Source organism: Pleurodeles waltl, chromosome 8, assembly GCF_031143425.1.
Source record: "Pleurodeles waltl isolate 20211129_DDA chromosome 8, aPleWal1.hap1.20221129, whole genome shotgun sequence".
In the NCBI taxonomy this organism is placed as follows: Eukaryota; Metazoa; Chordata; class Amphibia; order Caudata; family Salamandridae; genus Pleurodeles; species Pleurodeles waltl.
In genome coordinates, this window is record NC_090447.1 from 1,347,157,487 (window position 1) to 1,347,184,853 (window position 27,367).

The following is a 27,367-nucleotide window of genomic DNA, read 5'->3' on the forward strand; positions in this document are numbered from 1 at the left end:
CATCTGCTAAAGGAACTAGTTGTATCACTGACATCTGGGGGGGGAGAATTGGACAGATATGGTCCTTACCCCAGCTTGATTTGTAGACAATAAAAAGTGGCAGCATGCTCTTGTTTCATCTCAAACCTGCTAACCTGCGATCAAGGCACATTGGTGAGCTGAAATGGGTAAGGAAAGAGAGCGTGCTCACTTTTTATTATGGAATTAAACACTTGGGTGGTCATTCCGACCTTGGCGGTCTTTTCAATAGACCGCCGAGGGACCGCTGTACGGAAGACCGCCAGTGCTGGCGGTCTTCCGCACGGGCCATTATGATCGTTGGCAGCGCTCCGCCCGTTTCCAGACGAAGAGCCGCCAACAGCCATACTGGCGGCAGGTGGGGAAGTGGAGGTAGCTCCACCGCCACGCCAACAGAACACCGCCCAGCGAATCACGACCTGTGATTCGCTGTGGCGGTGATCTGTTGGCGTGGCAGTGTCGGCGGAGCTGCCCCCATGGGTCCCGTTCCCTCCCGGAGGATCACCGGAACAGGTAAGGTGATCATCCGTTAGGGAAGGGGGGGGGGTGTTGTGAGTTGTGTGCGTGCATGGGGGTGTGCATGTGTGTATGTTGAGGGGGCGTGTGAGTGCGTGCATGAATGCGGGGGTGTGTGTGTATGTGCATGAGTGCGTGTATGAATGCGGGGGTGTGTATGTGCATGAGTGCGTGCATGAATGCGGGGGGGGTGTATGTGCATGAGTGCCTGCATGAATGCGTGCGTGTATGTGTGTGTATATGTTGGGGATCGGGTTGGGGAGGAGGGTCCTGCAACCTTTTGGGGGTGGCAGGGGTGGTGGGGGGGTAGGGGAGGGAGTAGGGGTGGGGGTTGGGGGTAGGGGAGACCCTTATCAGTGCCAGGGAAGGGATTCCCTGGCACTGATAGTGCTTTCCGCCATGGATTTCATGGCGGTCCCAAACCGCATGAAATCCATGGCGGTAAGCCGGGGTCAGGCGGATTGGAATACCGCCGGCGGTATGTGACGACCGCCGGGCTGGAGACCCAGGTCTCCAGCCCGGCGGTCGTTACCGCCGTGGCGGTCAGAATGTTGAAGCGGCGGCTGGCCATGGCGGTAACCGCCATGGTCAGAATTCATGAAAAAAGACCGCCAGCCTGTTGGCGGTCTTACCGCTGCTTCACCGCCGACCGCCACGGTCGGAATGACCACCTTGGTGTTGTCTGAACTGGGTTTGGTGCTTTTCTTTCCTTTTTATGTAGCAACTGGGTGCTTCGTCCCCATATTACTGAAGTGGCCTTGCAGGGTCGGGGGCTCCCTCAGTTAGGAGGCTGACTGTTGAAAGTATTTTTGGAGTGTGACCCACTCGCCTGCATGCAACATGAAGAATTTATGGAAGGATTTAGCTTGATATTTTGGAGCATGGAGGTGCAGGAAGGGATGCGGGAGGGGCAGTATGCATCGCACTTTTCTTTTACATACATATATAGATATATTGGTAATATGTTAGTCCACAGCTATTTCTCTACCTCAAAAACTGGAACTAAAAACCGATTAAAGAAACCAGGATTCTATAAATGTAAGAAATGCAAGGCATGCAAAATTGGTGGTGATACCACATCAGTCAAACTAATTGATGGGGCAGAAAGGCAGATAAAAGAATGGATACACTGTGAATAAACACATGTAGTGTACACGTTGGACTGTAGATATGGAAAATAATACATACGCAGTACAGTGAATAAGGTGAACTGGGCATTCTACACCTAAGAGAAATTTCAAACAAAGATAATACCTATGTTACAGCAAATATGTTTGGGAGACACATGGGGGAGATATGAACACTTTTCATCATCATGGAATCCAGCATGTACCAGCTAACCCGAGAGGCGGGGATCAAGAGTTGTTATTAAGGAGGCTGGATTCAAGATGTATAATCATAGTTGGGACAGTAACCCCCCAGAGGCTTAACACTGATGCTGAGCTCCACATGCATCTATAATGTGAACGCTGTATTTATACAGACACATATTTTATGCATGAAAAAAGAAAGGAACAATGGAGTCTCAGGTGATTAGACTGTATTTTCGGAACTGTGGACTCTACTTAACTCTTTTCATGCTTCAGCTCATAATTGGAAATATCTCTATTACTCTGCCTCGCTAATATCAATGTAGCTCCGCTTATTATAGCTGCCAATTATTGCTGCTATTTTTAATGTCTGCCCTAGCTCTTTTTCTATGAAACTACATGAATCTAAAATCTATATAATTGAGTGGGTTGATGAATAGATTAGCTTGGATGATCAAAAAACTTCTACCCGCCCCCTCCGGGAGTAAAAAAGTAAGGAATCAACATTGTAGTTAAGTATCATGGTAGAAAGCAGCCATGTGTTGAATAGAGGTACTTTACCTCACATTTTAATATGTGTAATATCAGCAAATGAATGGTGATTTAATATGTTTTTTCAATATTAGCAGGCTGGGAACAGGTACTTCACCTGGTTCTCTTTTACAAGGTTGATTTAATTCCAATTCGATGTAATTTTGAAAAGAGGGGAACATGAAATGAGGGGAATGTCTGTTCATCCTTTTCGTTTCTCTGAATGTGAAAGCAAAATTCACGGTTTACTGTTTGCTCCTATTTTAATTGGTGGTGGTAATTGGGGATTCTCCCTTTAAGAAGACACTTTTTCAACACACCTCTGTGGCCCAGTTGAAGGCTTCGGCTGAAACGCGTAGGCTATATGTTTCCTCTGCACTTGCACTTTTGCTATTGAATTTGGAGTAAAACAGAAATATTAGAACTCACTAGATTTTGCCATCTCCTGATTTAAGCGCTTGAGGAATGAAACTTTGACAGGGCATCTATATATATATATATATATATATATATATATATATACACATATATTTATTTATTTATTTCACTGAAAAGGCCCAAGGTTACAGTGAGGTTACAGTTAGGAAATAGAATTTAAAAAAACATAGACGTTCACCGTAAAAAACAAAGATTAAAGAGACATTATAATTAGGTTCTGAATTTACTTGTACAAAATCATAGAAATTCAGCAGTTATAGTTAGTTCATGTAACTATAACTCACGCCATAAAGTTACTATAACTTTTGCCCCCGCCATGCTCAGTTTTTTTGTTTATTAATTTGACTGCTAATGCTTCATTTATATTTTTAATAATGTTATAGAGCTTGTCATGAGTGCTGTATTATTTGGGGTGATTAGCAGTGCGTGGCGAAGGCACAAGTTATAGTTACCTTAAGGCACAAGTTTTAGTTACATGAAATAACTCTAACTATAACTGTTAAAGACAGCAGTCCCAGTGGCTCAAAGAGCTTCAGGACAGGGACCCCCTGTGCCCCCCTCCTTTTTTTGAAGTAATGCCCCTGGGGGCTGGCCCACCCAGGAGCGCACACTTGTTTGTTTTTTTGAATTTTCACCAAATTTGCAGATCGTCCACAATCTTTGGTAAAACTCAAAATAAAAATGCTTTTTTATCCTGGTGTGTTCCTTCTCGGAGCCCCAGCAATGGAGCTAAGGGGTCAGGGTGGCCCTTGCATGCCCCTTTTTTTTTTCTTCTTTTTTCTGGGACAAGTCACAAGATGGCTGTCAACACTTCCTAGTTGGCAGCCAACCAGATCTAAGCATGAGCTCAGGAATATTCGCAAAGCCTTCACTCCTCTAGATGACTATATTTCTTTTTCTTTCAATATCTCAAAAACTAGTGAATGGATTCATACTAAACTGCAAAAAGGCTTCTTTCTGGTCCAAAAACTACCTTTCTGCAAACTTTGGTGTAAATCCCGCTTTGCAGTTCTGTCTGTAGTCATGTTTAAAATCCTTATGGGAATTAATAGCGGAAACACACTTTTGACTGCTCACCTTTTTCCCAGCTCCTACTCAACGCTTAATCCCGAAACTTTCCATGTGCAATAAGATTCTCTGGAACACTTTTTTTGGAATCTTTTGTGAAGATTCTTCAAACGGTACTAAAGATACAGGCAAATCAAAATATGCTTTTTCTGTGGAAACATGGTCCTAACTATAACTGCTATATATATATATCTCACTAAAAAAACAAAGGTTACATGGACGTTATAGTTAGGTTCAGATTTTGCATGCACAAAACCATTGGAATTCAGCTGTCATTGTTAGAGTTATTTCAAGTATCTACAACTCACGCCCTCACCATCCACAGTTTTCTCATCAATAATCTTACTACAAATGATATGATGTTATGAGCAATGATGTCATAGAAAATGCCATGAGTGATACAATAGCTGTGGTATTTAGCAGTGCATGACAAGAGTACAAGTTATAGATACCTTAGGGCATGAGTTATAGTTACTTGGAATAGCTGGCTTCAGGTGTGCCACACTCTTGTCATAAGTAACTGTTAGTTCTTTGGAACAATATGCGAGTCTGCAGTAGAAAACAAGGGAATTGTTAGATGTAAATGTTTTGCTAAGAATGTCAGACTTCATTCTCATATGGCTGAGAAGGATAGTGTGGATTTACAGACAATGGGGGTTATTCTAACTTTGGAGGAGGTGTTAATCCGTCCCAAAAGTGACGGAAAAGTGACGGATTTACCACCAGCCGTATTACGAGTCCATTATATCCTATAGAACTCGTAATACGGCTGGCGGTATATCCGTCACTTTACCGTCACTTTTGGGACGGATTAACACTCCTCCAAAGTTAGAATAACCCCCAATATGTTCTCATTTTAGTTTCTGGAGCACCTTCCATATCTGTATGGGAAAAGCAAGAGAAAAAAGTCTTCCCTCAAACATGATTCAGGAAATCTTAGCAGAAAGTTTTTTCCCAGGGTAAAACCACCTTACCACAATTCCTCAAATTAGTATGGTACCATCAACAAATGACTTATATTGTAACTGCAATCAGTTATCACCTTTTATACGTTCTCCTTTGTTGTGTCCAGCAAAATTTCCCATTCAGTACAATGTATTTCAATTGGTCCCAATATAGCTGCCAGTACTTCCTTGTTGAAGTGATGACAGCTAATCATATCTCTCCATGAGATCTGTACTTATGCTTGCCCAATTATACAAATGTATTTTTCCTTTAAAGTCTCAAAAATTACTTAACGGATTTACACCAAATCACAAAAGGGGTGCTTTCTGGAACAAAAACTACCTTTCTGCCAGATTTGGAATAAGTCTGTCTGGGGACCACCACCTCTGCAGGACTTAAAAATTAATAAAATGCGGGGAGGCCATGCCCTGTGGTCCACCACCTCCCAGCGGAAAAGTACTATAATTATAAAAGAGGGGGTCCTGTGGAACTCCCCGGAGAATGCCACCTCCTCGGGCCTACTAATTAGAATAAGAAGGGCGGTCTGTTGCTGGCCCCGGGGACCAACACCTCCCTAAGGCAAATTGTAAACGCTGGAGGAGGGCTGCAATAATGGCCCTAGGGACTGCCACCCCCCAAGGCTGGCTCCCGCTATGTACTGGGGTGTTACATATATTGAAGCACAATCTGTATATGATTGTGATGAGGGGGTTCTTTCTTGTCGTCTCCTGGTGAGAGCAGAGTTCATGGCTCTTCCTTTAAACTGCTACAGGTATGCAAATGTACAAATAAACTGGAAGCTCCGCCAACTTGGCCCTGCATTGTCCAAATTAGTAGTATTCAAAGGTCTTCCTGCCTTTTGCCAGGATGATGGAGGGCTTATCAAAGGCCCCCCCCAGTGTGTTTGCCACTGAATTTGGTGGCAAGTTCTTGATGTTGCGGGATATTAGGACATTTCCACAAAACAAAGAAGCACTTGCGTTATTCAAATGGGAGGAAGGACCCTGGTTTGGTGGAGCTTTGCAGTCTTGTTGGCTTCTCTATAGGAGGATTCATGTTTTCTCATGTTTCTATATAAACACTCAACAGGAGCAATCATATTGACAAAACAAACACAGTGTCACTGGTGACACTTCCTTGTACTCCATTATGCATCTGTAGTGTAAAATTCGTACTAGACATTTACCCAAGGAGGCAGATAGAACTCCACTTGGGTAGATATTTTGTGCAAAACTGTGGACTTTTGTTGGATAAAAGGGAAGGCGACGTTCCTTTGTGGCTGAGTCACTCCTACAGGTACTGATAAAACCACACAGACACTCACACACAGACTCACAGAAGCACTCAGACACTCATGCGATCACTCACAGACCCACTCAGACTCATGAATTCACTCACATACCCACTCAGAGACTCATGCACCCACTCACGGACATACTCAGACTTACGCCCCACTTACAGACCCTCTCAGACTCTCATTCACCCACTCAAAGAACCACTCAGACTCTCACGCACCCATTCACAGACCAGATCAGAAACTCATGCACTCACTCACAGATACATTCAGAGCCTCATGTACCCACTCACAGACATACTCAGACACCCACGTGCCCACCCATAAACTCACTCAGACACTCATGCACCTACTCACAGACCGCATCAGACACTCAAGCACCCACTCACAGATCTACTCTGAACCTCATACGCCCATTCACAGCCCCATTAGAGACCGATGCACCCACTCATAGACCCACTCAGACTCACACACCCACTCACAGACATACTCAGAGACTTACGCCTCCACTTACAGACCCACTCAGACCCTTATGCACCCACTCGCAGACCCACTCAGACCCTCATGCACCCATTCACATACCCACTCAGACACTCGTACACACAATCATAGATACACTCAGACAATAACATACCTACTCAGAGACCCACTCAGACATTCATGCATCCACTCACAGACCTACTCAAAGAGTTATGCATCCACTCACACATCCACTCAGAGACTCATGCACCCACTCCCAGACCCACTTTAAGACCCATGCACCCACTGACAAACCCACTTAGGTAATCATTCACACATTCACAGACCCACTCAGAGATTTATGCATCTTGGGTTGGGTGGTTATAGGGGGTTATTCGAAGTGCCTAGCTGTGGGCCAGACCCTGCAGCCAACCCCCATTGTGCACAGCGTGGGGTTGGGTGATTATAGGGGGATGGCACGGCACAGGTTTGGGTGGTTATTGGGAGTTAGCCACAAGGCCTGGCTGCAGGTATGCGCTGCTGCCAACCCTCTCTGCACAAGACCAAAGACCATGTGTGGTAGTGGTTGGATTAACGTATAGTAATTAAACGTATTTTACGTTAAAAAAAACATAGACATTGACTGAAAAAAACAAAGGTTACAGGAACATTATAGTTAGGAAATAGAATTTAAAAAAACAAAGAAATTCATTAAAAAACAAAGGTTACAGGGATGCTATAGTTAGGATCTGAATTTACTCGCACAAACCATAGAAATTCAGCAGTTATAGTTATGGTTAGCTCAAGTAACTATAACTTGTGCCCTAAGGTAGCTATAACTCTCGCCCTCACCATGCACTGCTAATTACCCCACATTTTACATCACTCATGACATCTTTGATAACTTCATTGATAATATGAATGTAGCATTTGCAGTGAAATTATTGAGAATAAAACTGTGCATGGCAGGGGCTCAAGTTATAGTTACCATAGGGTACAAGTTATAGTTACTTGAACTGACATTAACTATAACTGCTGAATTTCAGATCCTAACTATAACGTCCGTGTAACCTTTATATATACATATATATATATATATATATATATATATATATATATATATATATATATGTGATCTGTGTGTTTGTGGTCTGTGTACATACGCCTACATATGAAGCAAGATTTAACCATTTTAAGCACTCAACACTGCTTTGCAATGAAATGTAGCTGTGTTTTATTTCTTTAAGAACATAAGCAAAATAACCGTATAGGCTGTATAGATGGCTTTCCACTTTTCCAGTCTCTACAGAGCTGAATGAGGTTGTAGTTCATCCAGTTTGTCTTTTTTCTCGTAAAAGTCACTTGTGCTCAAATTGGTCGTAATATTGGCATTTACATCTGCGTCAGTTACGCCTGTTCAGCTCAACCTTTAGAGGCCAATGAATTTTTTACACAACCATCTGTGCCATGCCTCATTTAATTCAAGAATGAAAAATGTTTGGGGACAGACAAGAAATAGCAATACATTGCAGGAGACTTTTATATTGAAGACTCCATGAAATGTAGACTGCTAATAAAGCTGCAGGAAAGTGTTCTGTGGTTTGAGAGGAAACAGCCCTTCCCAGTGAGGAGTATACAGCAGCAGTGTACAGCACTCGTGCTGCATAATTATACAGGTGTATTCACGTTACAAAGGTGTCCTGAAAATATGTCACCCCCCAAGTAGGCCTCCTCTTAGAGAAATGTTTCATGTGTAAACTCTGTCCACCCAGTGCCCTGACTGTCTACCCCGTGCTCTCTAATGAAATGTTCCACATTTGTCTCAACAACGGCTGTCATCAAGAGGCCGTCTGTGCTGAGCTGGCAACTTCTTTCTTTTCTGAGTGTGACATGGATTTAAAGAGCTATTCTTTTTGCCTTTAAGCCACGGGAATTCCAGTGGCAGATAACCCATAATTGCAGAATGGAATCAGCGGCTCCAACTCTTACTTGGGCAGACAGTTCTTTCATGGAAGTAATCTTCAACCCTGCAAATACTCTCAGGGGATGACTGGTAATTGGACTCAGGCACAGGTTGAGCTTTCGATTCATAATAGGAGATAATGGTGAACCATAGCTGACCATTATCTCTCATTAGTTAAATGAACACCCACTCTCTCCAGATGTTGTCTAGAGGACTCATTATGTAAGGAACCATGGCCTAGTGTACAAAGGTATTTACTGTTTGCACAAAGTAAAAATACTTTTTGTGCATAGCAAAATCCTTTAAGGGTCACAAAAGGGCTTTTGTGAGTATTTCCCAATCACAAAGAGGATGGTACTTTAAATGGACGGACCCATGCTGTTTGAGGGTTACAGTGGTTATGTGTCAATGGTGTACAGCTGCAAGGTGCAGACCACTGATCAGTTTCTAACACCCAAAAGTTTGGTTGTAACTGGATTAGATAGGTGGTGGAGAAATCCACACTTCTGAAAGCATTTTGATTGGCTGGAGAGCCTTTTATGAATTTGTGGCAGGTGTAAATTAATGTACATCTACTAGTAAACTTATGTTAATTACCAAATTAAGACTTTGTGAAGCAGTCTCATAGAGAACTGTCTAGTACTGCACAATGAAAGAGAGGTGCATGTTTTCTACACCTTTAGTGAAAGACATGAGTCCTTTGGTAGAGGTTGATCCAACAGACTACAATAAATGTATATGTGCACATTTAAAGTCAAGGGAAGAGACAAATTAACATGGACCATCTCTTTGAATTTAATTCCTAATCAAAATTGGAACATGTTCAGAAATTACTGAAATACAGTAATGCATTTTGTTTCGCAGAGCCAAAATGCCATTTGTTTGTCATCAAGTGTAGTAACAGAGCTACAAGACAGATCAATCATGTGTCAGAGACATTACTGCTAAAGCCTCCTATTTTCTGTTCTTAAAGGCAAGCAACTAAGGGCCTGATTTAGATCTTGGCAGTAATGTTCCGACCGTTGCTTTTTGACAGATACCCTGTCTGCCTACTAGGCAGTCTAACTGTTTGATTTTGATGTTGTTGGGACCATAGGTGAAAGAGTGCCCGAGTCCTGTCAACTCCACTGGGAATCTCCCGTCGCCTCGAAGGCGGCATTGGGAATAGGGGCTGATGGCAGGACTCCAGTTACCTTTACCGCCGAGCAGATTTGGATGTGCCTTACCACCAGGCCAACTGTAGCAGTCCAGCATCCACACCTGAGTTGGCGAATTGAAGGGGGAAGTGGCACAAAACCTACCTTTTCCATATTTCCACTTCTCTTTTGGACTGTACCTGACTGGACATCATCTGCTGTCACTGCTGCCTCTGGACCATCAAGGACACACAACCCAGCCATTGCCGGACTTGAAGTTAAGGATATTGCATGACTGCATATATGGCATGGGCACTACACATGAGATTGGGACCTCTGCAGAAATATACATGCCACAGGTATTTTTTAAAAATACCTCTGACATCTGTATGTCAGAAATATATTTGTGTCAGTGATTGATGGGTACACACTGCTAAAAGACACGTTGCACACATACACACTTGTCATTGTGGTGTCAGTATTCATTGCCAAATGAATGCTGGTATCTCAATAACGGTGGCATAACACTTGTCACCAAGTCTTCGTGTGCACATTGCAAGTGAATCTGTACCAGTGATATTGTGAGTCCAGTTGTGTATGTGAATCAGTACCTGTATGTGTGTGTGTGAGATTGGATTGGCTGGTCAAGGAGGAGTGAGCTGGAGTGGCTGATGTTGTTGTAACTGTATGTGTGCCACATGCATGTGGGTCTGTTGTGTGCTTTGAGTTGTGTGTTTTGATGCTATGCGCAACATCAGGTATGTGTGGTTGTTGTGTGGTGGTCCTTGTTGTGATGTGTGCAATTGTGCTTTTATGTGTGTGTGTTTGTGTAGATGGGTGTGTCATTGTGTTGGTTGTTGTGTTGTATGTGCGTGTATGTGTGTGTAGTATCAATAGTGTGTGTTTGTTGTGTTTAGAATGCATGGCATTATGTGTTTCCTACATGTAAATGTTGTGTTGTGGTGGAATGGCAAAGGATCATGGTGGATATGTAGTGTGTTGTAATGTAGGTGGACGGGTATGGCTAAAGTAGATGGGGTGTATGTAACTTGTCTCTTTTCCACTGCCATTGTTCAATGTCCATCAGGTTCAGCGACAGGCTCACTCTGTCAGAAAATCGATGCCAGTACTCCACCTTCAGGACTGTAATATCTAAATATGGTTGGAGGGAACCTGACGACTAAGAAGAGCACTCCGTCGTGGGGGTCGTCGGCTAAGCATCTAAATGCAGCAGTCAGAACTCTGTTGACTTGGCGGTGTTTTCGACTCCCCCGCCACGGTGAATTAGCTGTAATACCGCCAAGATCTATAACAGGCCCTAAGTCTTTAATGTGCGATGGAGTGAAATCTGTCAAGATAACTACTCCTAAGAGGTGAAGATATTTGTGAGCTAAAAGTACTTGATGGCAAGTGTAGGAAAACATTTCTTTTTTGCATGATCACCCACATTCTTTGTGGACTGATGCTGCTGTTTTTCACTCTGTGCACTATGGACCTGGCTCACAAAGGTAAACTTACATTTTTGTGTAAGTTTAACCTTTTTCTGTGTTCACTATCAAACTATTTAATAGTAACTTTATGACTGCAGAGGCTCTGCAGTCGGGACACAGAACTGTTCTATCTGTTCTTGATTTCTTCTTTGTCTTCTTCTTCTGACTAACCACTTTCTTACAGACTATCAATCTCAACATTTGGGTCAAGCCCCTCACTTACAGCCTACAATGCTGAGTATGTATAGTCATCATTTGTTGTAGTACGTTTATATTATCTAAAGGTTAAAAATTCATATAACCATATAACATATATATTCTTGTGATTGGGTATAACTTGATGGTTGTGGTGGTTAAGGGATATTGTAGTGCTTAAAGACCTGTTATTAGGATGAGTGTTTCTGTTTTACCTATTCCATCTTACCTATTTCCCCTGAGCCAATTACTTCATGCCGGCATATCATTGAAGCATTAGTATATTTTTGTGTTGGGGGCAAGGAGTTTGACTGCTGGCATCCACATTTTATAGTACTGTGACAGATCTAAACAGCTTTTCCAACATTAAGAATAATACAAATACATGCATTGTCTCAGTCTACTAAGGGTCAGGAAATAAATGTCATAAATCACAATGGTAAAAACCTGCAAAAATAGAGCAAATGGTTATAAAGTTTTTCACTTCAATTAAGGCATACTTCACTTCAATCAAGGCATACTCCTGTTTGGGATCCTGATACAATAACTGACAAAAGAATGGACCATGTTGCATGTGGTTCAGTATTCCCATAGTCTTGATGATAGCTATTTGAAATAATTCAAGTGTAATCCAAAGAGGCTGTGCATTAGTGCCATGCGTCTGCACAATATTCATTGAGTATTATGGTACCTCTAACCTATAGCCTATTGTGGATGACCTTTGATCGCTTGCTGAATTACATATAGAATGACAATTTTTTCACATTATAATAATATGCGTTCTTTTCATATACATATACAGCTAGGGTACCATTGGGGCATATTTATGAGCCCTTAGCGCCACATGAGCGTTACTTTACATGACACTCCGGTGGCGCTATGCCCAGCGCCGTAGTTACAAGGTGGCGTAAAGCCACTGATTGCGGCTTAACGCCACCTTGTACATACTGCCCCTTCACACGCAGCACTTTGTGTGGAAGGGGCGTGCAATGAGTTTTATTTAACCATAACATTGCTTTACACATGTGCAGGTGTATATTGCTGTACGAATTCTTACGATATCCCCCTTGAGATATGTCAGCATCTGCCACGTTCTCGTGGTCCCCATACGAAAGTGTTAAAAATAGGACACACATACAGTCGTGGCTTGCAGGTGTTAGAGGGGGCGGGGTGGCGCGTGGGGGGGTAACGGGGGGGTGGCCAGGGTGAAATAATAATACAATTAAAAGAAAATAAATAACCTTACCTACACACCATTCTCCGCCGCTCCGCCATCTCCTCAGCAAGCTGCAGACACAGACTCCCAGCCAATACTGCTCAGAGGAGCATCAGAATTGGCTGGAAGTGCCCAGCCAGGGCACTCCAAGGCCGACTGGGAACCTGTGCCAGCTCCCTCTAGCCCGGCAGCAGTGTGCCGGACTGGAGAAACGGCCGGCCAAACACACATGCGCACTGAGGGGAGTGCACAGTGCACTTCTCTCATCTCTGTCATCCCCAATGCCCCACCCCTTTAACAATGAAAGTATAATAAACTTAGTTTATTACCCTTTCATTGTTTAAGGGTTTACAGCGGTTGCTGCTAGCGGGGAGCGACGCTCCTCCACTGTAGCGGAGGAGCCGTCACTGCACAAAGGTCTGTCATAGCCAGAGAAGGTACTCATCCATTCAAGGAAGGTTCATCGCTTAGAGACTGTTACAGTAGGCTGCGCTTAGCACAAATTCCTCCTCTCATGATGGCAGACGTCCTAATGATTAGCAACAGGAACTTAGTAGGAAGGAGAATGCTCAAGTCAGGCTGCAAGAGACATTTCAGAATTTGTTTTTTACAATAAAGGAAAGCGGTGATAAAACATGTAGAAACTATACTTGTTGGTTAGTTGGGTGAAAGCCCTGTGCAGTGCTGTGCCAAGAATACATATGAGTACCATGTCTGACTATGTTTCAGTCATATCCAAAAGTTACCAACTAAAGTTCTATGATTCTGATGGCCATTTAGACATTTCAATGACACGCTGGAATACATTGTGCAATTCCTAGCAAGTATATGTACATCATGGCTTTGTTAAGAAGCAGGAAACGCATGCAATAAAGCCTGTATCACATAAAATACGTTATTTATTGGCACCTCAAAATTGCTGGTGAACAAACTTGCAATTGCAGGAGGAAGCACAGCCCTATGTTATCAGCCATATTTACAAATCTATGCACTTTTATTTAATTTCTATGTTCAATGGTAGCCTAAACAATAATCAATTGGTCAGTTGGCCAGCCTTTGCCTCAAAGTTTTATCTTTATAAAGTGTTAAAAGAACTATCATTATCTGCTTCGCTATATATATCTGAATATATATATATATATATATATATATGCAAAAAAGAAAAGAGAACTCTGGGTAGTTCCCAAGTTTAGGTGGAGAGCAGCTCCAGTAAGGAGCACCCTGCAACACCAGCGACACTCTAGATTTGCTCACCTCAAATGTCTGTTTGTCTAGCAAAGTTTTTAAGCATAGGATCAGCACAGTGCTATCCATGCTGAGCTATATAAGGACAAAGTATTTTGCCATTTGTACAGCAAAGTCTTTAAGCATAGGTTTGACACAGTGTCAACCTTGCCGAGCTGTAAAATGACAAAAGCATATATATATATATATATATATATTTTGCACTGATTAAATAATCTTCTCAAAATTTTCCCCAAACTGTGACAGTCACGTGAGCTGCTGTCTGGAAAGTTTTGGGGTGATCCATCAAGTGGGGGCGAGATAAATGGGGGCACCACCCCAGACCCAGATAGCCCATAAAGGGCTTAGTAAAATTACATTTAAAAAAAGTGATGTCTTGAGGCTTCCCCCATTATCCCAGATAGCCTGTAAAGGGCTTTGTAAAAAATAAATTTTAAAAAAAGTGAGGGACTGCGGGGGAGGCCATGAAGCTTCCCCTGCAGTCCCCCACAGTCCCCTGTGGTCCCAAATAGCCAGTAGAAGGCTTAGTGTAAAATAAATTATATAAGTTAGGGACAATGGGGGAGGCCTTGAGGCTTCGCCCATGGTCCCAGATACCCGATGAAGGGTTAAAGAAAATGATGAAAGAAAAATTAAATAGTTAACAGTTCGAATTCAGGTGTGACCCTGGTTGTTTCCCTCCTTATTTTCTTTTTTATTCACATTTTTAAGGGTCATACTGAAAGGTGATCTTACTCTTTTTAATTGACAAATACATTTTTCTTTTCAATTTGTGCAGAAATATCTCTTTGTAGATATATCATCCTAAATAACTCTCTCTCCCTCTCACTCTCTTTCTCCCTCCCTTTCAATCTCTTTCTCTCACTCACATACCCACTCACACCCTTCGGTAGCCACTCACAGACCCACTCAGACACTCATGCACCCACTCACAGACCCACTCAGACCCTCATGCACCCACTCAGACCCTTACGCACTCACTCACAGTTCTAGTCAGACCCACTCACAGACCCTCTCAGACACTCACTCACCCACTCGCAGACCCAGTCACACACTCATGCATCCCCTTGAAGGACCCACTCAGACCCCAGTTCACCCGCTCACAGCCCCATTCAGACCCTTACGCATCCACTCACAGCTCCAGTCAGACCCACACACACCCAATCACAGACCCACTCAGACACTTGTGCACTCACTTGCAGACCCAGGCAGACTCTTGCACACTCACTCACAGACCCACTGATAACGTCATGTAACTATTCACACACCTGTGCAGACACCGATGCACCCACTAAGACAATGATGCACACACTCTCACACCAAGACAGAGACTCTCACAGCCAATCTCACCCCCAGATGCACCCTCTTACACCTTTTCTCACACCTAGAGGGATTGGCTGTAGCCAACTCCCACCGTGCATGGCCAAAGGGCCGTGTGCAGAGTAAGGTTGGGTGCTTAGCTGCAGGCCAGGCCCTTTTGCCATCCGCTGCCATGCACGGCTGAAAGACATGCGCAGCAGTTGTTGGATTAACGCATAATAATTAAAATTAAAATACGTTAAAAAAACATAGAAATTCACTGAAATTAACAAAGGTTACAGGAACATTATTGTTACGAAATAGAATTTTTTTTAAAAGCAAGAAATCCACATAAAAAACAAAAGGTTACAGGGATGTTATAGTTAGTTAGTTATAGTTACCTTAGGGCACAAGTTATAGTTACTTGAGATAACTCTAACTATAAAAGATGAATATATGTACATATGTATCTTTGACATGGGATTTCAGTGAATATAAAAAATATATTTTTAAACACTCTTAAAGGGGAAGGTGTCCCAAGGGATTTCTCATTTGTGAATGGTTACCACTAACTTTGATTTGGTGGTAAAGTATGAATATTTTGTGATCGCATTTCAGTTGCAAAACATTAGTACATACCATTCAGATTTCCTATTTGGAAAGGACGCCCTGAACATCCCCCTATCAAACCGCGTTTCTGCTTTTAATCAAACCCAAATTGTGATTCGGGAACTTGTTACCAAATTGCTATTTGTGGTTTGTAGACAGAAAAAACAATTTTGCAGTCACAAACAGCCCAATTCAATGCATCAGACTGTTTGAGTCCTCAGAAATGCTTTGTACATCTGGCCTTGGGTTCTCTGCGTTGACCTTTGTATTGAACATGTAACTTCTTATTTTTATGCATGGTTTACATCCTGCTCCAATATAGTGTGCACTACTTAAGATTCAGATATGTCAGTTGGGCTAGCCAACTTATTTCCCATGGTTAGGCATCAGACCAAATGGGCTAGGAGATGTTTAGCAGACTCCCAGTGCTTAAAGTCCAAAAGTGCCAATAAACCCAGTATAAAATCTAAAGGAACCATACAAAGAGATGTTCAGTGCTACTCTGCCCTTACAAATCAATCTGAAGTTGTCTTTCATGTTCATCTTGACATTTAGGCCCTTATTACGAGGCTGGAGGTCATCAGACCCCCAGCCTCACTGTGGCAGTTTTACCGCCGCGGACCCAGTGGTAAAGACCGCTGCATTACAAGTTGTGGGGTTTGGCAAAAGCCAAGCCACCACAATGCTGCCTGTCCTGCCGGTGCGGTTGCACCGACGCGGCCAGCAGTGAGCTCCACCACCCCGGTGGCAGGCCTCTGCCTGCCGGCAGGATTACAAATCTTCAGACTGCCAGGCTTTCCATGGCGATCACCCCGCCATGAAAACCCTGGCCGTAATGCACCCAGCGATAGGAATCCCCATTCCTGTTGCTGGCACACACACCCCCACATATTCACACACATGCACCCACACACGTCCACACTCTTACAAACATGCACCGTACTCACCCATGCACTTGCTGCATACACTCCCATTCACTCAGAGATACACACTGAAACACGCACATTGAAACACGCATTCACGCACACAAACATTCACATTCAATCGCATACACTCCCGCATTCACAACCCCCTCCACCCTCAACGTACATGCACTCATACTACACCCCTCCCTCAACATATACTTGCACTCACGTACTCACACACGCAGACACCCCCCGCATTCAAACTACACACACTCACACATGCAGACACACAGTCACCTCCCACCGTCAGATGATCACTTACCTTCTCCGTCGAGGAGGTTATCCAGGAGGGGATGGGTTCTGGCGGTTTTGCACTGCCAGCACCACCACGCCAGCAAGACTCTGCCAAGCAATATTACGGCTCGTAATAAGGCGGGCGGAGTTTTGCTGGCATGGCGGTGATGGTGATGTAACTGCATCTTCAATTCCGTCGGCCAGGCCGTCAGACTTGGGCTTCCGCCCATAGATGGGCGGATGTCCACCCACAACTCCAAATATGGCGGTCAGCATACCGCCAGCACTGGCGGTATGATTGCTGCAGCGGCTTCATCAGTCTCTGAAAAAGACCGCCAAAATCATAATGAGGGCCTTGGTTTGGTAAACAATATGTTCTAATGTGTTCATTTCATAAAGAAGTCATAAAAAAGCCAATAGATGTAAATACCTAGAAACATGCATGCTGAATTCCTCTAAGACAGTTCCTCTCAGTTATATAGTCTTGGCTTTTGTTATTGCACCATGTAAAAAAAAATATATATATATATACACACACATATATTCTGCAATTTCTGTACAAATTGCTGTCTCTAATTTCTTTATAATTGTTGATTTGTGATGCATCCAGTTGCAGATTATGAAGATAAGACAACAGAAGTCAACTGTAATAAGTTGTAGCTATCAAGTTCTGACATCACAATGCCAGCTTCCAGAGCCAGAAGCCAGGTGAATGGCAGGCAAAGTCATGGAGCAGCTGTTTAATACGGCAAAAATGAACCCTTGCTTTTCTCAATTCCTGTTTTTCTAGCTTACAGTGACATGTTTATTTTTTGCACTGCTTAGATAAATATGGTGAAATTAAATCTGTCTGCTTGTTTCTACACATTATGGGCTACAGCTGTTTTTTTCTCTACAAAAAGACTTGTATTGAACTGTTTCTAATATCTTTTTGCAACAAATAGCTAACAGGTTTTTGGTATGTTTAATTTTGACCTAGAGGTTCTATTTTTATTCTTCATTTTTGCAAAGATCCTTTCTCTTCCATATGGAAGAGCTACTCACCAATATTCTAAGTGATTTGTGGCAAAAGTGAGCTTGTGAACATGTATTATATGGGATAAAGTACCCCGGCTTTACATTTTAAGTGTATTGCAACTCACATTGGACTTCTGTAACCTTGTAAGTGAACTCAGCCTTTGGCCTAGTTCCTCTTTCTGGTTACAGAACTCTTCGGTGACTTCCAATATCCTTATAATGTAGGACAGGTGGTATTTTAGCCCTTATATAAAATACCTTTGAAAATTGATGCTGTTGCCTGAATGATCAGAACTGCATCCAATTACTTTTGTAAGTTTAATGATGAAGTATACATTGTTAAAATACAATTATTTATGTGTCATTCTTAGGGATTATCATATGAATCAACCTCTGTAGCAGATCCCACACTCACCGCTGAGATGCTTGACCAGACAATTGCAATATTTGATACAGTGGAGGAAGTGCTCAAACACGTCAACCCAGAGACATGGAAAGAAGACTTAGAGAATCTTTATACTGATACTGCAAACTATCGAGGCAGGGCTTACTATGAGAAAAAATCAAAAGGTAAGAAAGAAGCAAATCAACTTAAAGCATGAAGTAGTCTTATGCAGTAAGTGTGTGTTTCCATTTAGGGAATTTGCTCAGTTTGAGATCATCCAGGTTTAAACTTTATATTTGTTGGAAGTTTCATATGTCCAAATATTTAAGTACACAGACTTGTTTTATTATTCATGTAAAAAAGACAGCAAAATGTTGAGATCTGGATGCACATACGCTATGAATTTCATGCCACAACAACTAATCTATTATTCTTTCTGCATTACTTAATGTAACTACTATATTTGCCTAACAGCTAAGGAAACTACTTTCATTAAACAGTATTATTATTATTTTCATGTTTAAAAAAAATGCATTTGTGTGCACATTTCTCTGCTATTACTGCATGTTGATTAATAGGGTCTTTGGCTGCATTTTTAACCTTTTCGCTGCTGGGCCTTTCCCCCTAGTGCTAGGCCTTTTCTTGGCTTCTTGGGGTAGTTCACGCTTAGGCCTCCATAACATTTTGCCACATAGGCTATCCACACCAAAATTGCGTCCTTATTTTCTGACATCCTGGTGATTCTAAAGGTGCCCAGAGTTTGTAGATTCCCCTGGAGGAGACTGACAAAATAAGCAAAATTTTATGTTTTTTTTTTTTTAGAAAATTAGGTACAAAGTGCCCCAGATAAGTGTCTGTCTTTTCCCCAAAAATGTCATCCACAAACAATTTGCTGTACTAAAGTCACCATCTCCCCAGCTTTTAGGAACATACAGAGCTGAATTTAAAAACCTAATTTTGTACCACTGTTTTGGCATTTTTCTAAAAGGTTGCATAGTTTCCCTATTTTTGTTCTCTCAACCTACTTCCAGTTTGTGGTGGAAACCAGTGTGAAACCTATAGGTGCTCCAGAAAAGCTATACATTTCTGGAAAATAGACAAAATTCCAAAATTAGCAAGGGGCTATATGTGCAGATCCCTCAAGGCTGCCCTAAGGAAAATAACTGTTAAAATAAAGAAGTATGGAGAATGAGTAGGTAAAAAAAGGCATTTGTGACAACATTTTCTTCTGTAACTTTTTTTCACGATGGCTGATTGACAAAGGAAATATACCATTATGTCTTCTACACCGTTCTAGTTCAGGGATATAATTGGTTTGTTGGCTCTCTAAGAACCCAAGGCACCAAGAGCAAACAACTGAACTGAACTGTGCCATAGATTTTCATTGTGCACCGAGTATAGACCAATTCTTATAGCGAAATAGGAAGAGTAAAAAATGGGTATCAATGAAATGTATGTGTTTCTGAAGTGGGCACAAGATATAAAGCTTAGGGACAGTGGTTATTTCTACATCTCTGAGTTGCGAGTGCCCATATTAGCTTCTGAATTGGAGGGTATTTTTCAAAATGTCATCTTTCTTACACACTGGCTTTCTTTTGTAAGGAGCAAATGCCACAAAATCCAATAAATAACAACAAATGTTCTACTATTCTACACTACCATAAGTCTCCCGATAATAATGGTACTTCACTTGTGTGGGTAGGCCTAGTGCCGCCACAGGAAATGGCCTAAAACTCAACATCACTTTTTTCTTCCTAAAACAGACCCTCTTTTCACAATGTGGGTAGTTCTAGACTTAAGACCCTAGCTCAGCTGGCACCTAGGGAAACCTAGCGAACCTGTACAATTTTGACAATTTACCCCCTAGGGGTGTCCAGGATAGGCTGACTTGTGTGGCTCTCACCACATTTGTTTACACAGAATCTTTTGCCTGTGGTGGCTCCTCTACTATGGTAGAGGAGCGTCGCCCCACCTGCCAGCAGCAGCCACTGCAAACCTTTAACAATGAAATGATAATAAACTATGTTTATTATTGTTTTGTTGTTTAAGGGTTGGGGCATTGGGGATGACAGGGATGAGGCCTAGTGCGGCGACAGGAAATGGCCAAAAACTCAACATGGATGCATCACATTTTTCTACCCAAACTGACCCTCTTATTACAATGTGGGAAGCGCTAGAATTAAGACCCTAGCGTAGATGGCACCTATGGAAACCTAGCCAGCCCGTACATTTTTGACAACTAGACACCTAGGGGTGTCCAGGATAGGCTGACTTGTGTGTTTCTCACCACATTATTTTACACAGAATCCCCTGCCAGCAGTAGCCACTTAATGCCGGGGCATTGGGGATGATGGGGATAAAGGGGAACGCACAGCACTCCCCCTCAGTGCGCATGTATGTTTGTTCGGCCGACTCAGGCCAGCCAAACACACATGCTCACTGTGCTTTCTCCAGGCCAGCACTGTGTTGTCGGACTCGAAAGTGTAGGCACAGTCTCCCAGTCTGCCTAGAAGCTCCCTGGCTGGGCACTTCAGCCAATCCTAATGGTGCTCAGAGCAGTGTCAGGATTGCCCGTAGGGCAGGTTGGGAGCCTGTGCCTACTGTGCCTACTGTGACCAGGAAGAAGTGGCGGCAACGAGGAAGCAAGGCAAGAATGTTTTTATTTTATTTTATGTTTTTCTACCCCGCTCATCGCCCCACCCCTTAATCACGCAGCCAGCAGCGACTGTCTAACTTTGACTAAAAAAACACATTTTCCTCACATTTCTGTGATTGAAAGTTTTAGAATCTAAGAGTGTGGGGGCCCAAATTTCCTTCTACTGGGCATTCCCTAAGTCTCCCGATAAAAATGTTATCTCACTTGTTTGAGTACACCAGGTGCCCACAACGGGTAATGGCCTAAAACACAACATGGATAGAGCGCCTTTTTACACGAAAACTGACCCTCTTTTTTGTAATGTGGGGAGCTGTAGGTTTTGGACCCTAGCTCAGCTGGTACCTAGGGAAACCTAGCCCACCTGTATCTTTTTTAAAACTAGACATTTAGGGGTATCCTGACTGACTTGCATGGCTTTCTCCACATTTTTTAATCCAAAATCCCTTGCATACCTCAAACTTTGACAAAAAACAAGTTTTTCTCACATTTCTGTAATGGAAATTACTGGAATCTGTGAGGAGCCACAAACTTCCTTCCCTCTGGCATTCTTCCAAGTCTCACAATAAAAAAGGTACCTCACTTGTGTGGGTAGACCTAGTGCCCATGATAGGAAATGGCTCAAAAAAAAATATGGACACAGCACACTTTCCCACCAAATACTGACCCTTTTTTTCCAATCTGGGTAACTCTAAATTTTGGACCGAGCTCAGCTGGCACATAAGGAAATCCAGCCAACCTGTACATTTTTTTTAAAAAGGCAAGGCTATCCATGGTGGGTAGCCCTAGTGCCTGCAGCAGAAAATGGCCCAAAATGCAACATGGACGCAGCACATTTTTCCACTGAAAACTGTCTTTTATATTTTTTTACCCACAATACCCTCCAATCCTCAAACTTTGAAAAAAAAAACACGTTTTCCTCCCATTTCTGTGACAGAAAGTTATGGCATCTGTGGGGAGCCACAAACTTCTTTCCATGAAGCATTACCCTAAATCTCTTGATAAAAATGGTACCTCACTTGTGTGGTGAGACAAAGTTCCCATGACAGGAAACAGCCCAAAATGCAACATGGATGGAGCCCATTTTTCCACCGAAACTGACCCTCTTTTTCCAATGTGGATAACCCTAGATTTTGGACCCTAGCTCAGCTGACCCTTATGTAAACCCAGCCAACCTGTACATTTTTGAAAACTAGACACCTGGGGATATCCAGGGTGGGCTGATTTGCATGGCTTTCACCACATTTTTTGCCCTGAAGTACTTGCATACTTGACTAAAAAACAAATTTTCCTCACATTTCTGTAATAGAAAGTTCTGGAATCAGCAGAAAGCCAAACACTTTCTTCCACAAAGTGTTCCCCCAAGTCTTCTAATAAAAATGGTAACTCACTTGTGTGGGTAGAACTAGTTCCCACAACAGTAAAATGTCAAAAATGCAACATTTACGCAGATCAATTTTTCACTGAAACTGACTCTCTTTTTCTAATGTTGGTAGTTGTAGATTCTGAACCCTAGCTCAGCTGGCACCTAGGGAAACCTAGCCAACCTATACTATTCCTTTCTGAAAAGTACACATGTAGGGGTATCCAGAGTGGACTGACATGCATAGCTCTCCCCAAGTTTTTTACCCAGAATTGCTTAAAAAACCCTCAAACTTTGACTAAAAAACACATTTTCCTCACATTTCTGTAATGGAAATTACTGGAATCTGTGAGGAGCCACAAACTTCCTTCCCTCTGGCATTCTTCCAAGTCTCACAATAAAAAAGGTACCTCACTTGTGTGGGTAGACCTAGTGCCCATGATAGGAAATGGCTCAAAAAAAAATATGGACACAGCACACTTTCCCACCAAATACTGACCCTTTTTTTCCAATCTGGGTAACTCTAAATTTTGGACCGAGCTCAGCTGGCACATAAGGAAATCCAGCCAACCTGTACATTTTTTTTAAAAAGGCAAGGCTATCCATGGTGGGTAGCCCTAGTGCCTGCAGCAGAAAATGGCCCAAAATGCAACATGGACGCAGCACATTTTTCCACCGAAAACTGTCTTTTATATTTTTTTACCCACAATACCCTCCAATCCTCAAACTTTGAAAAAAAAAACACGTTTTCCTCCCATTTCTGTGACAGAAAGTTATGGCATCTGTGGGGAGCCACAAACTTCTTTCCATGAAGCATTCCCCTAAATCTCTTGATAAAAATGGTACCTCACTTGTGTGGTGAGACAAAGTTCCCATGACAGGAAACAGCCCAAAATGTAACATGGATGGAGCCCATTTTTCCACCAAAACTGACCCTCTTTTTCCAATGTGGATAACCCTAGATTTTGGACCCTAGCTCCGCTGACCCTTATGTAAACCCAGCCAACCTGTACATTTTTGAAAACTAGACACCTGGGGATATCCAGGGTGGGCTGATTTGCATGGCTTTCACCACATTTTTTGCCCTGAAGTACTTGCATACTTGACTAAAAAACACATTTTCCTCACATTTCTGTAATAGAAAGTTCTGGAATCAGCAGAAAGCCAAACACTTTCTTCCACAAAGTGTTCCCCCAAGTCTTCTAATAAAAATGGTAACTCACTTGTGTGGGTAGAACTAGTTCCCACAACAGTAAAATGTCAAAAATGCAACATTTACGCAGATCAATTTTTCACTGAAACTGACTCTCTTTTTCTAATGTTGGTAGTTGTAGATTCTGAACCCTAGCTCAGCTGGCACCTAGGGAAACCTAGCCAACCTATACTATTCCTTTCTGAAAAGTACACATGTAGGGGTATCCAGAGTGGACTGACATGCATAGCTCTCCCCAAGTTTTTTACCCAGAATTGCTTAAAAAACCCTCAAACTTTGACTAAAAAACACATTTTCCTCACATTTCTGTGACAAAGTTCTGGAATCTACAGGGACCCACAAACTTCCTTCCACCCACTTTTCCCCCAAGTCTCCCTATAAAAATGGTACCTCATTTGTGTGGGTAGATCTAGTGCCCACAACAGGAAACAGAACAATACACAACATGGCTGCAGCACATCTTTCCACCAAAAAGTGACCCTCTTTTTCCAACATGAGTAGCTCTGGATTTTGGACCCTAGCTCAGCTGGCACATAGAGAAATGTAGCCAACCTGTAAATTGTTTAAAACTAGGCCCTTAGGGGTATAAAGGGTGGGCTGACTTGCATGGCTCTTACTACTTACCAGAATTCCTTGCATACCTAGGGAAACCTAGCCAACTTGTACATTTTTGAAAACTAGACACTTAGGATATCCAGTGTGGGCTGACTTGCGAGGCTCTTACCACGTTTTATTCCCAGCATTCCTTATACCTCATACTTTGACTAGAAAAACACATTTTCCTCACATTTCTGTGTTGGAAAGTTCTGGAATCTGCAAGAGCCATAGATTTCATTCCATATAGCATTTCCTCAAGTCTCCTATTGAAAATGGTACCTCACTTCTGTGGGTGGCCCTAGTACCCGCGATCCCGCGACAGGAAACGGCTCAAAACACATCACGGACGCAGCACATTTTCCCACCAAAAACTATTTTTTCCAGCATGGGTACCTCTAGAATTTTTACCCTATCTCAGCTGGCACATAGAAAAGGCTAGCCAACCCATTTGTTTTTAAAAACTAGACACCTAGGGTATCCAGGCTTTCTTGCGTCGCTCTCACCACATTTTTTACCCAGAAGCCACTGCAAACCCCAAACTTTGACTAAAGAAATCACACTTTCCTGACATTTCTGTGACGGAAACTTATGGAATCTGTGAGGAGCCACAAGCGTCCTTCCACGCAGCATTCCCTTAAGGCTTCTGATAGAAATGGTACCTAACTTGTATTGGTAGAACTAGTACCACTGACAGGAAACAGCCCAAAATGCAACATGGACACAGCATTTTTCCACTAATGACCCTCTTTTTTGAGATGGGTAGTGCTCCATTTTGGACCCTAGCTCAGCCAGCACCTATGGAAACCTTGCCAACCTGAAGATTTTTTAAACTAAACTCCTAGGGAAATCCTGGATGGTGTGACGTGCGTCGATCCCATTAGATTTTTTTAACTACAGTGGCCTGCAGACCTCAAACTTTGCTTGAAATCACACATTTTCCTTAAATTTCTTTGATGAAAACCTCTGGATTCTGCTCCACCTGTGCTGATTAAAATGCTCACCCCCTTGTGTGGCTGGGCCTAGCGTCACAACAGGAACGATCAAACCAAGGACAATGGGAGCCCTTGCGTGGAGACACCTATTGACCTAGGTTGGATCCATTGCTTTTGTTGGCACTAGGCGAAACAGTACCTCTACCATTGGAATTGGTGCTTGGGGGACTAAGATATGTCCCTGAGGAAATGAAAGTGAATGAGCAGATTGTATCATTTTACTTTTAATGATGTCAGCGCAGATGGCACGCCGATTACAGGGAAGGGAAACAAACAGATTTGGTTGTTGGGGAAGCTGAAAATATTGAATTAAAAAGAAATCACTCATGTGCCCACACCAGAAGGTTTTCGTGCTTGTGTGTAGAAAAGGGGTGGAGACTTCCTCCGTGCATGCCCACTGTGTGCGCAGACATCTTCAAGCTATCCTGCTCACACAAGGGTTATAAAGACAACCATAAGCCTACTCAATCTAAACATTCCCACCTATTTTGAGACAGTGCATACACATCATCTCCACTTTTCCTTAGGAGAGATGGCAGCAAACACTACTGCATTAGGCAGGGATGCAAATTTGCTAAACTTTTGGTATGCCCATGTTACATAGTAACATCCTTTGATATCCTCAACATTCTGCCCCCAATAAACTAACTGGAAGTGGAATTGATTTTATGTTACAAACTTTGACCTTCAAAACATCAGAGATAATGCTTTATCATTACCTCTGACTAAATGACTTTATCAGTAGTGGCAGCACCATGAATAAAAAAAAAACACAGATTAAGAACTTGATTTAGGTCCTCATGGAAGGTTACTTTGTTACAAACTTGACAGATATCCCATCCACAATATTACAAACCCCATAGGCTATAATGGGATCATAGTATGGTGGGTGGGATATCCGTCATGTTTGTGATGGAGTAACCCCCCACCGTCAGGATCTAAATCAGGCCCTAAGTCCTAAATTGATAAAAAAACTTCAAAATATCACTGGAACAGGTGAAAATATCTTCAGATAAATAACCCAAGGCTAGAACAGATCCTCACACACAAATGCAAACAAGTGCACTTGCACACATACACACACTGATGTGGCCACAACGTGGTCCACAAGGTATACAGCAGCAACATGAGAGTAAAAATTACAACTTCACTGCCCTGCACCTGTAAGAATTTCCAAGACCTCTTGTTCTTCAGCTTGCCCTCAAATTTATATGAAAAGGATTTGGAAAACTTGGATTCTCTGACAGCCATTAGACACCTTTACTCACTAAAACTGAGATTGTCTATTTCCTGCATCCTGTTCCCCAATACTCATCCCCAACACTCTAACTCCTTTGTCTTCTTCTGAAAACCTAGTGTCGTATGCAAGTCCAGCCTATGCCTACAGCTGTTAATCCTCTCCGCTTTCACAGTATGAGGGTTCTCAGTAAAGATTCATGCCCTGTCTCTGTCCATGTGAGAAAGTGAATTATTAGTTGGGGTGGATGGTAGCCCACTGACGTAATAATCTCACTCTTCTTATTAGGCCCTGCAAAGATTTCATTCATTTAAACCTGTGCTTAACCACTGGTAGCTATGGCACAGAGCAGACAGGCTTAACTTAAGAAAATGGATTAAACATTTGGAAGTACCAAAACAGTTAAAAGGTAGAAAACACAATACAATACAAATCCCACTCAAATGTAACTAAATAATAGAGAATATTTTACTGAACCAAATAGCACCAAAATGACAAAAAAAACATTAAGGGGTACCGGAAATATTATTTTTTTAAAGTTTTAAATAAAAATGGTGCCAATAAAAGCAAAGCGCAAACCATGGGCAACTTGTTGTGTTAGGTTGGGACAAGGGTAAGTTTTCAGGCCAACTGCAATGGATTGTGAGTCATATACAAGGACCAGCATTGTCTTGGTAGGAAAGTTACCTTCTCAACATTGACAGCCTTCTGAAAAACACTGGCTGTGAGCAGGCGCAAAGAGAAGGGTTTCAATGGATTCCAGGGTAGGCTGAAGTCTCGATGAAACTGTAAATTTTAGTGGGATAAGCTCCAGCGGGAGAAGTTCAAGGTTCTGTACCATGAAGGTCTTTGGCGTTGATGTGGTCCTGAGTGCCAGTAGTATCAAGGGAGATGTGAGATGGAGTTGAAGTGGCCTCAGCATTAACAGGCCCCAGCACTGACTGGAGAGCACAGCAAGAGCTAGACAAAGTCAGGCCCA

The 27,367-nt window shown here is 42.5% G+C and overlaps 1 protein-coding gene across 1 annotated transcript in view; it reads left to right on the forward strand.

The window, feature by feature from the left end:
• The window catches only part of PDGFD (platelet derived growth factor D), a 985,364-nt gene that overhangs the window by 650,184 nt on the left and 307,813 nt on the right, over positions 1–27,367 (forward strand). Inside the window, exon 5 of the mRNA XM_069202356.1 lies at positions 18,320–18,518. Coding sequence (XP_069058457.1) covers positions 18,320–18,518 — 199 coding nt within the window. The remainder of the gene's footprint in view (positions 1–18,319; positions 18,519–27,367) is intronic.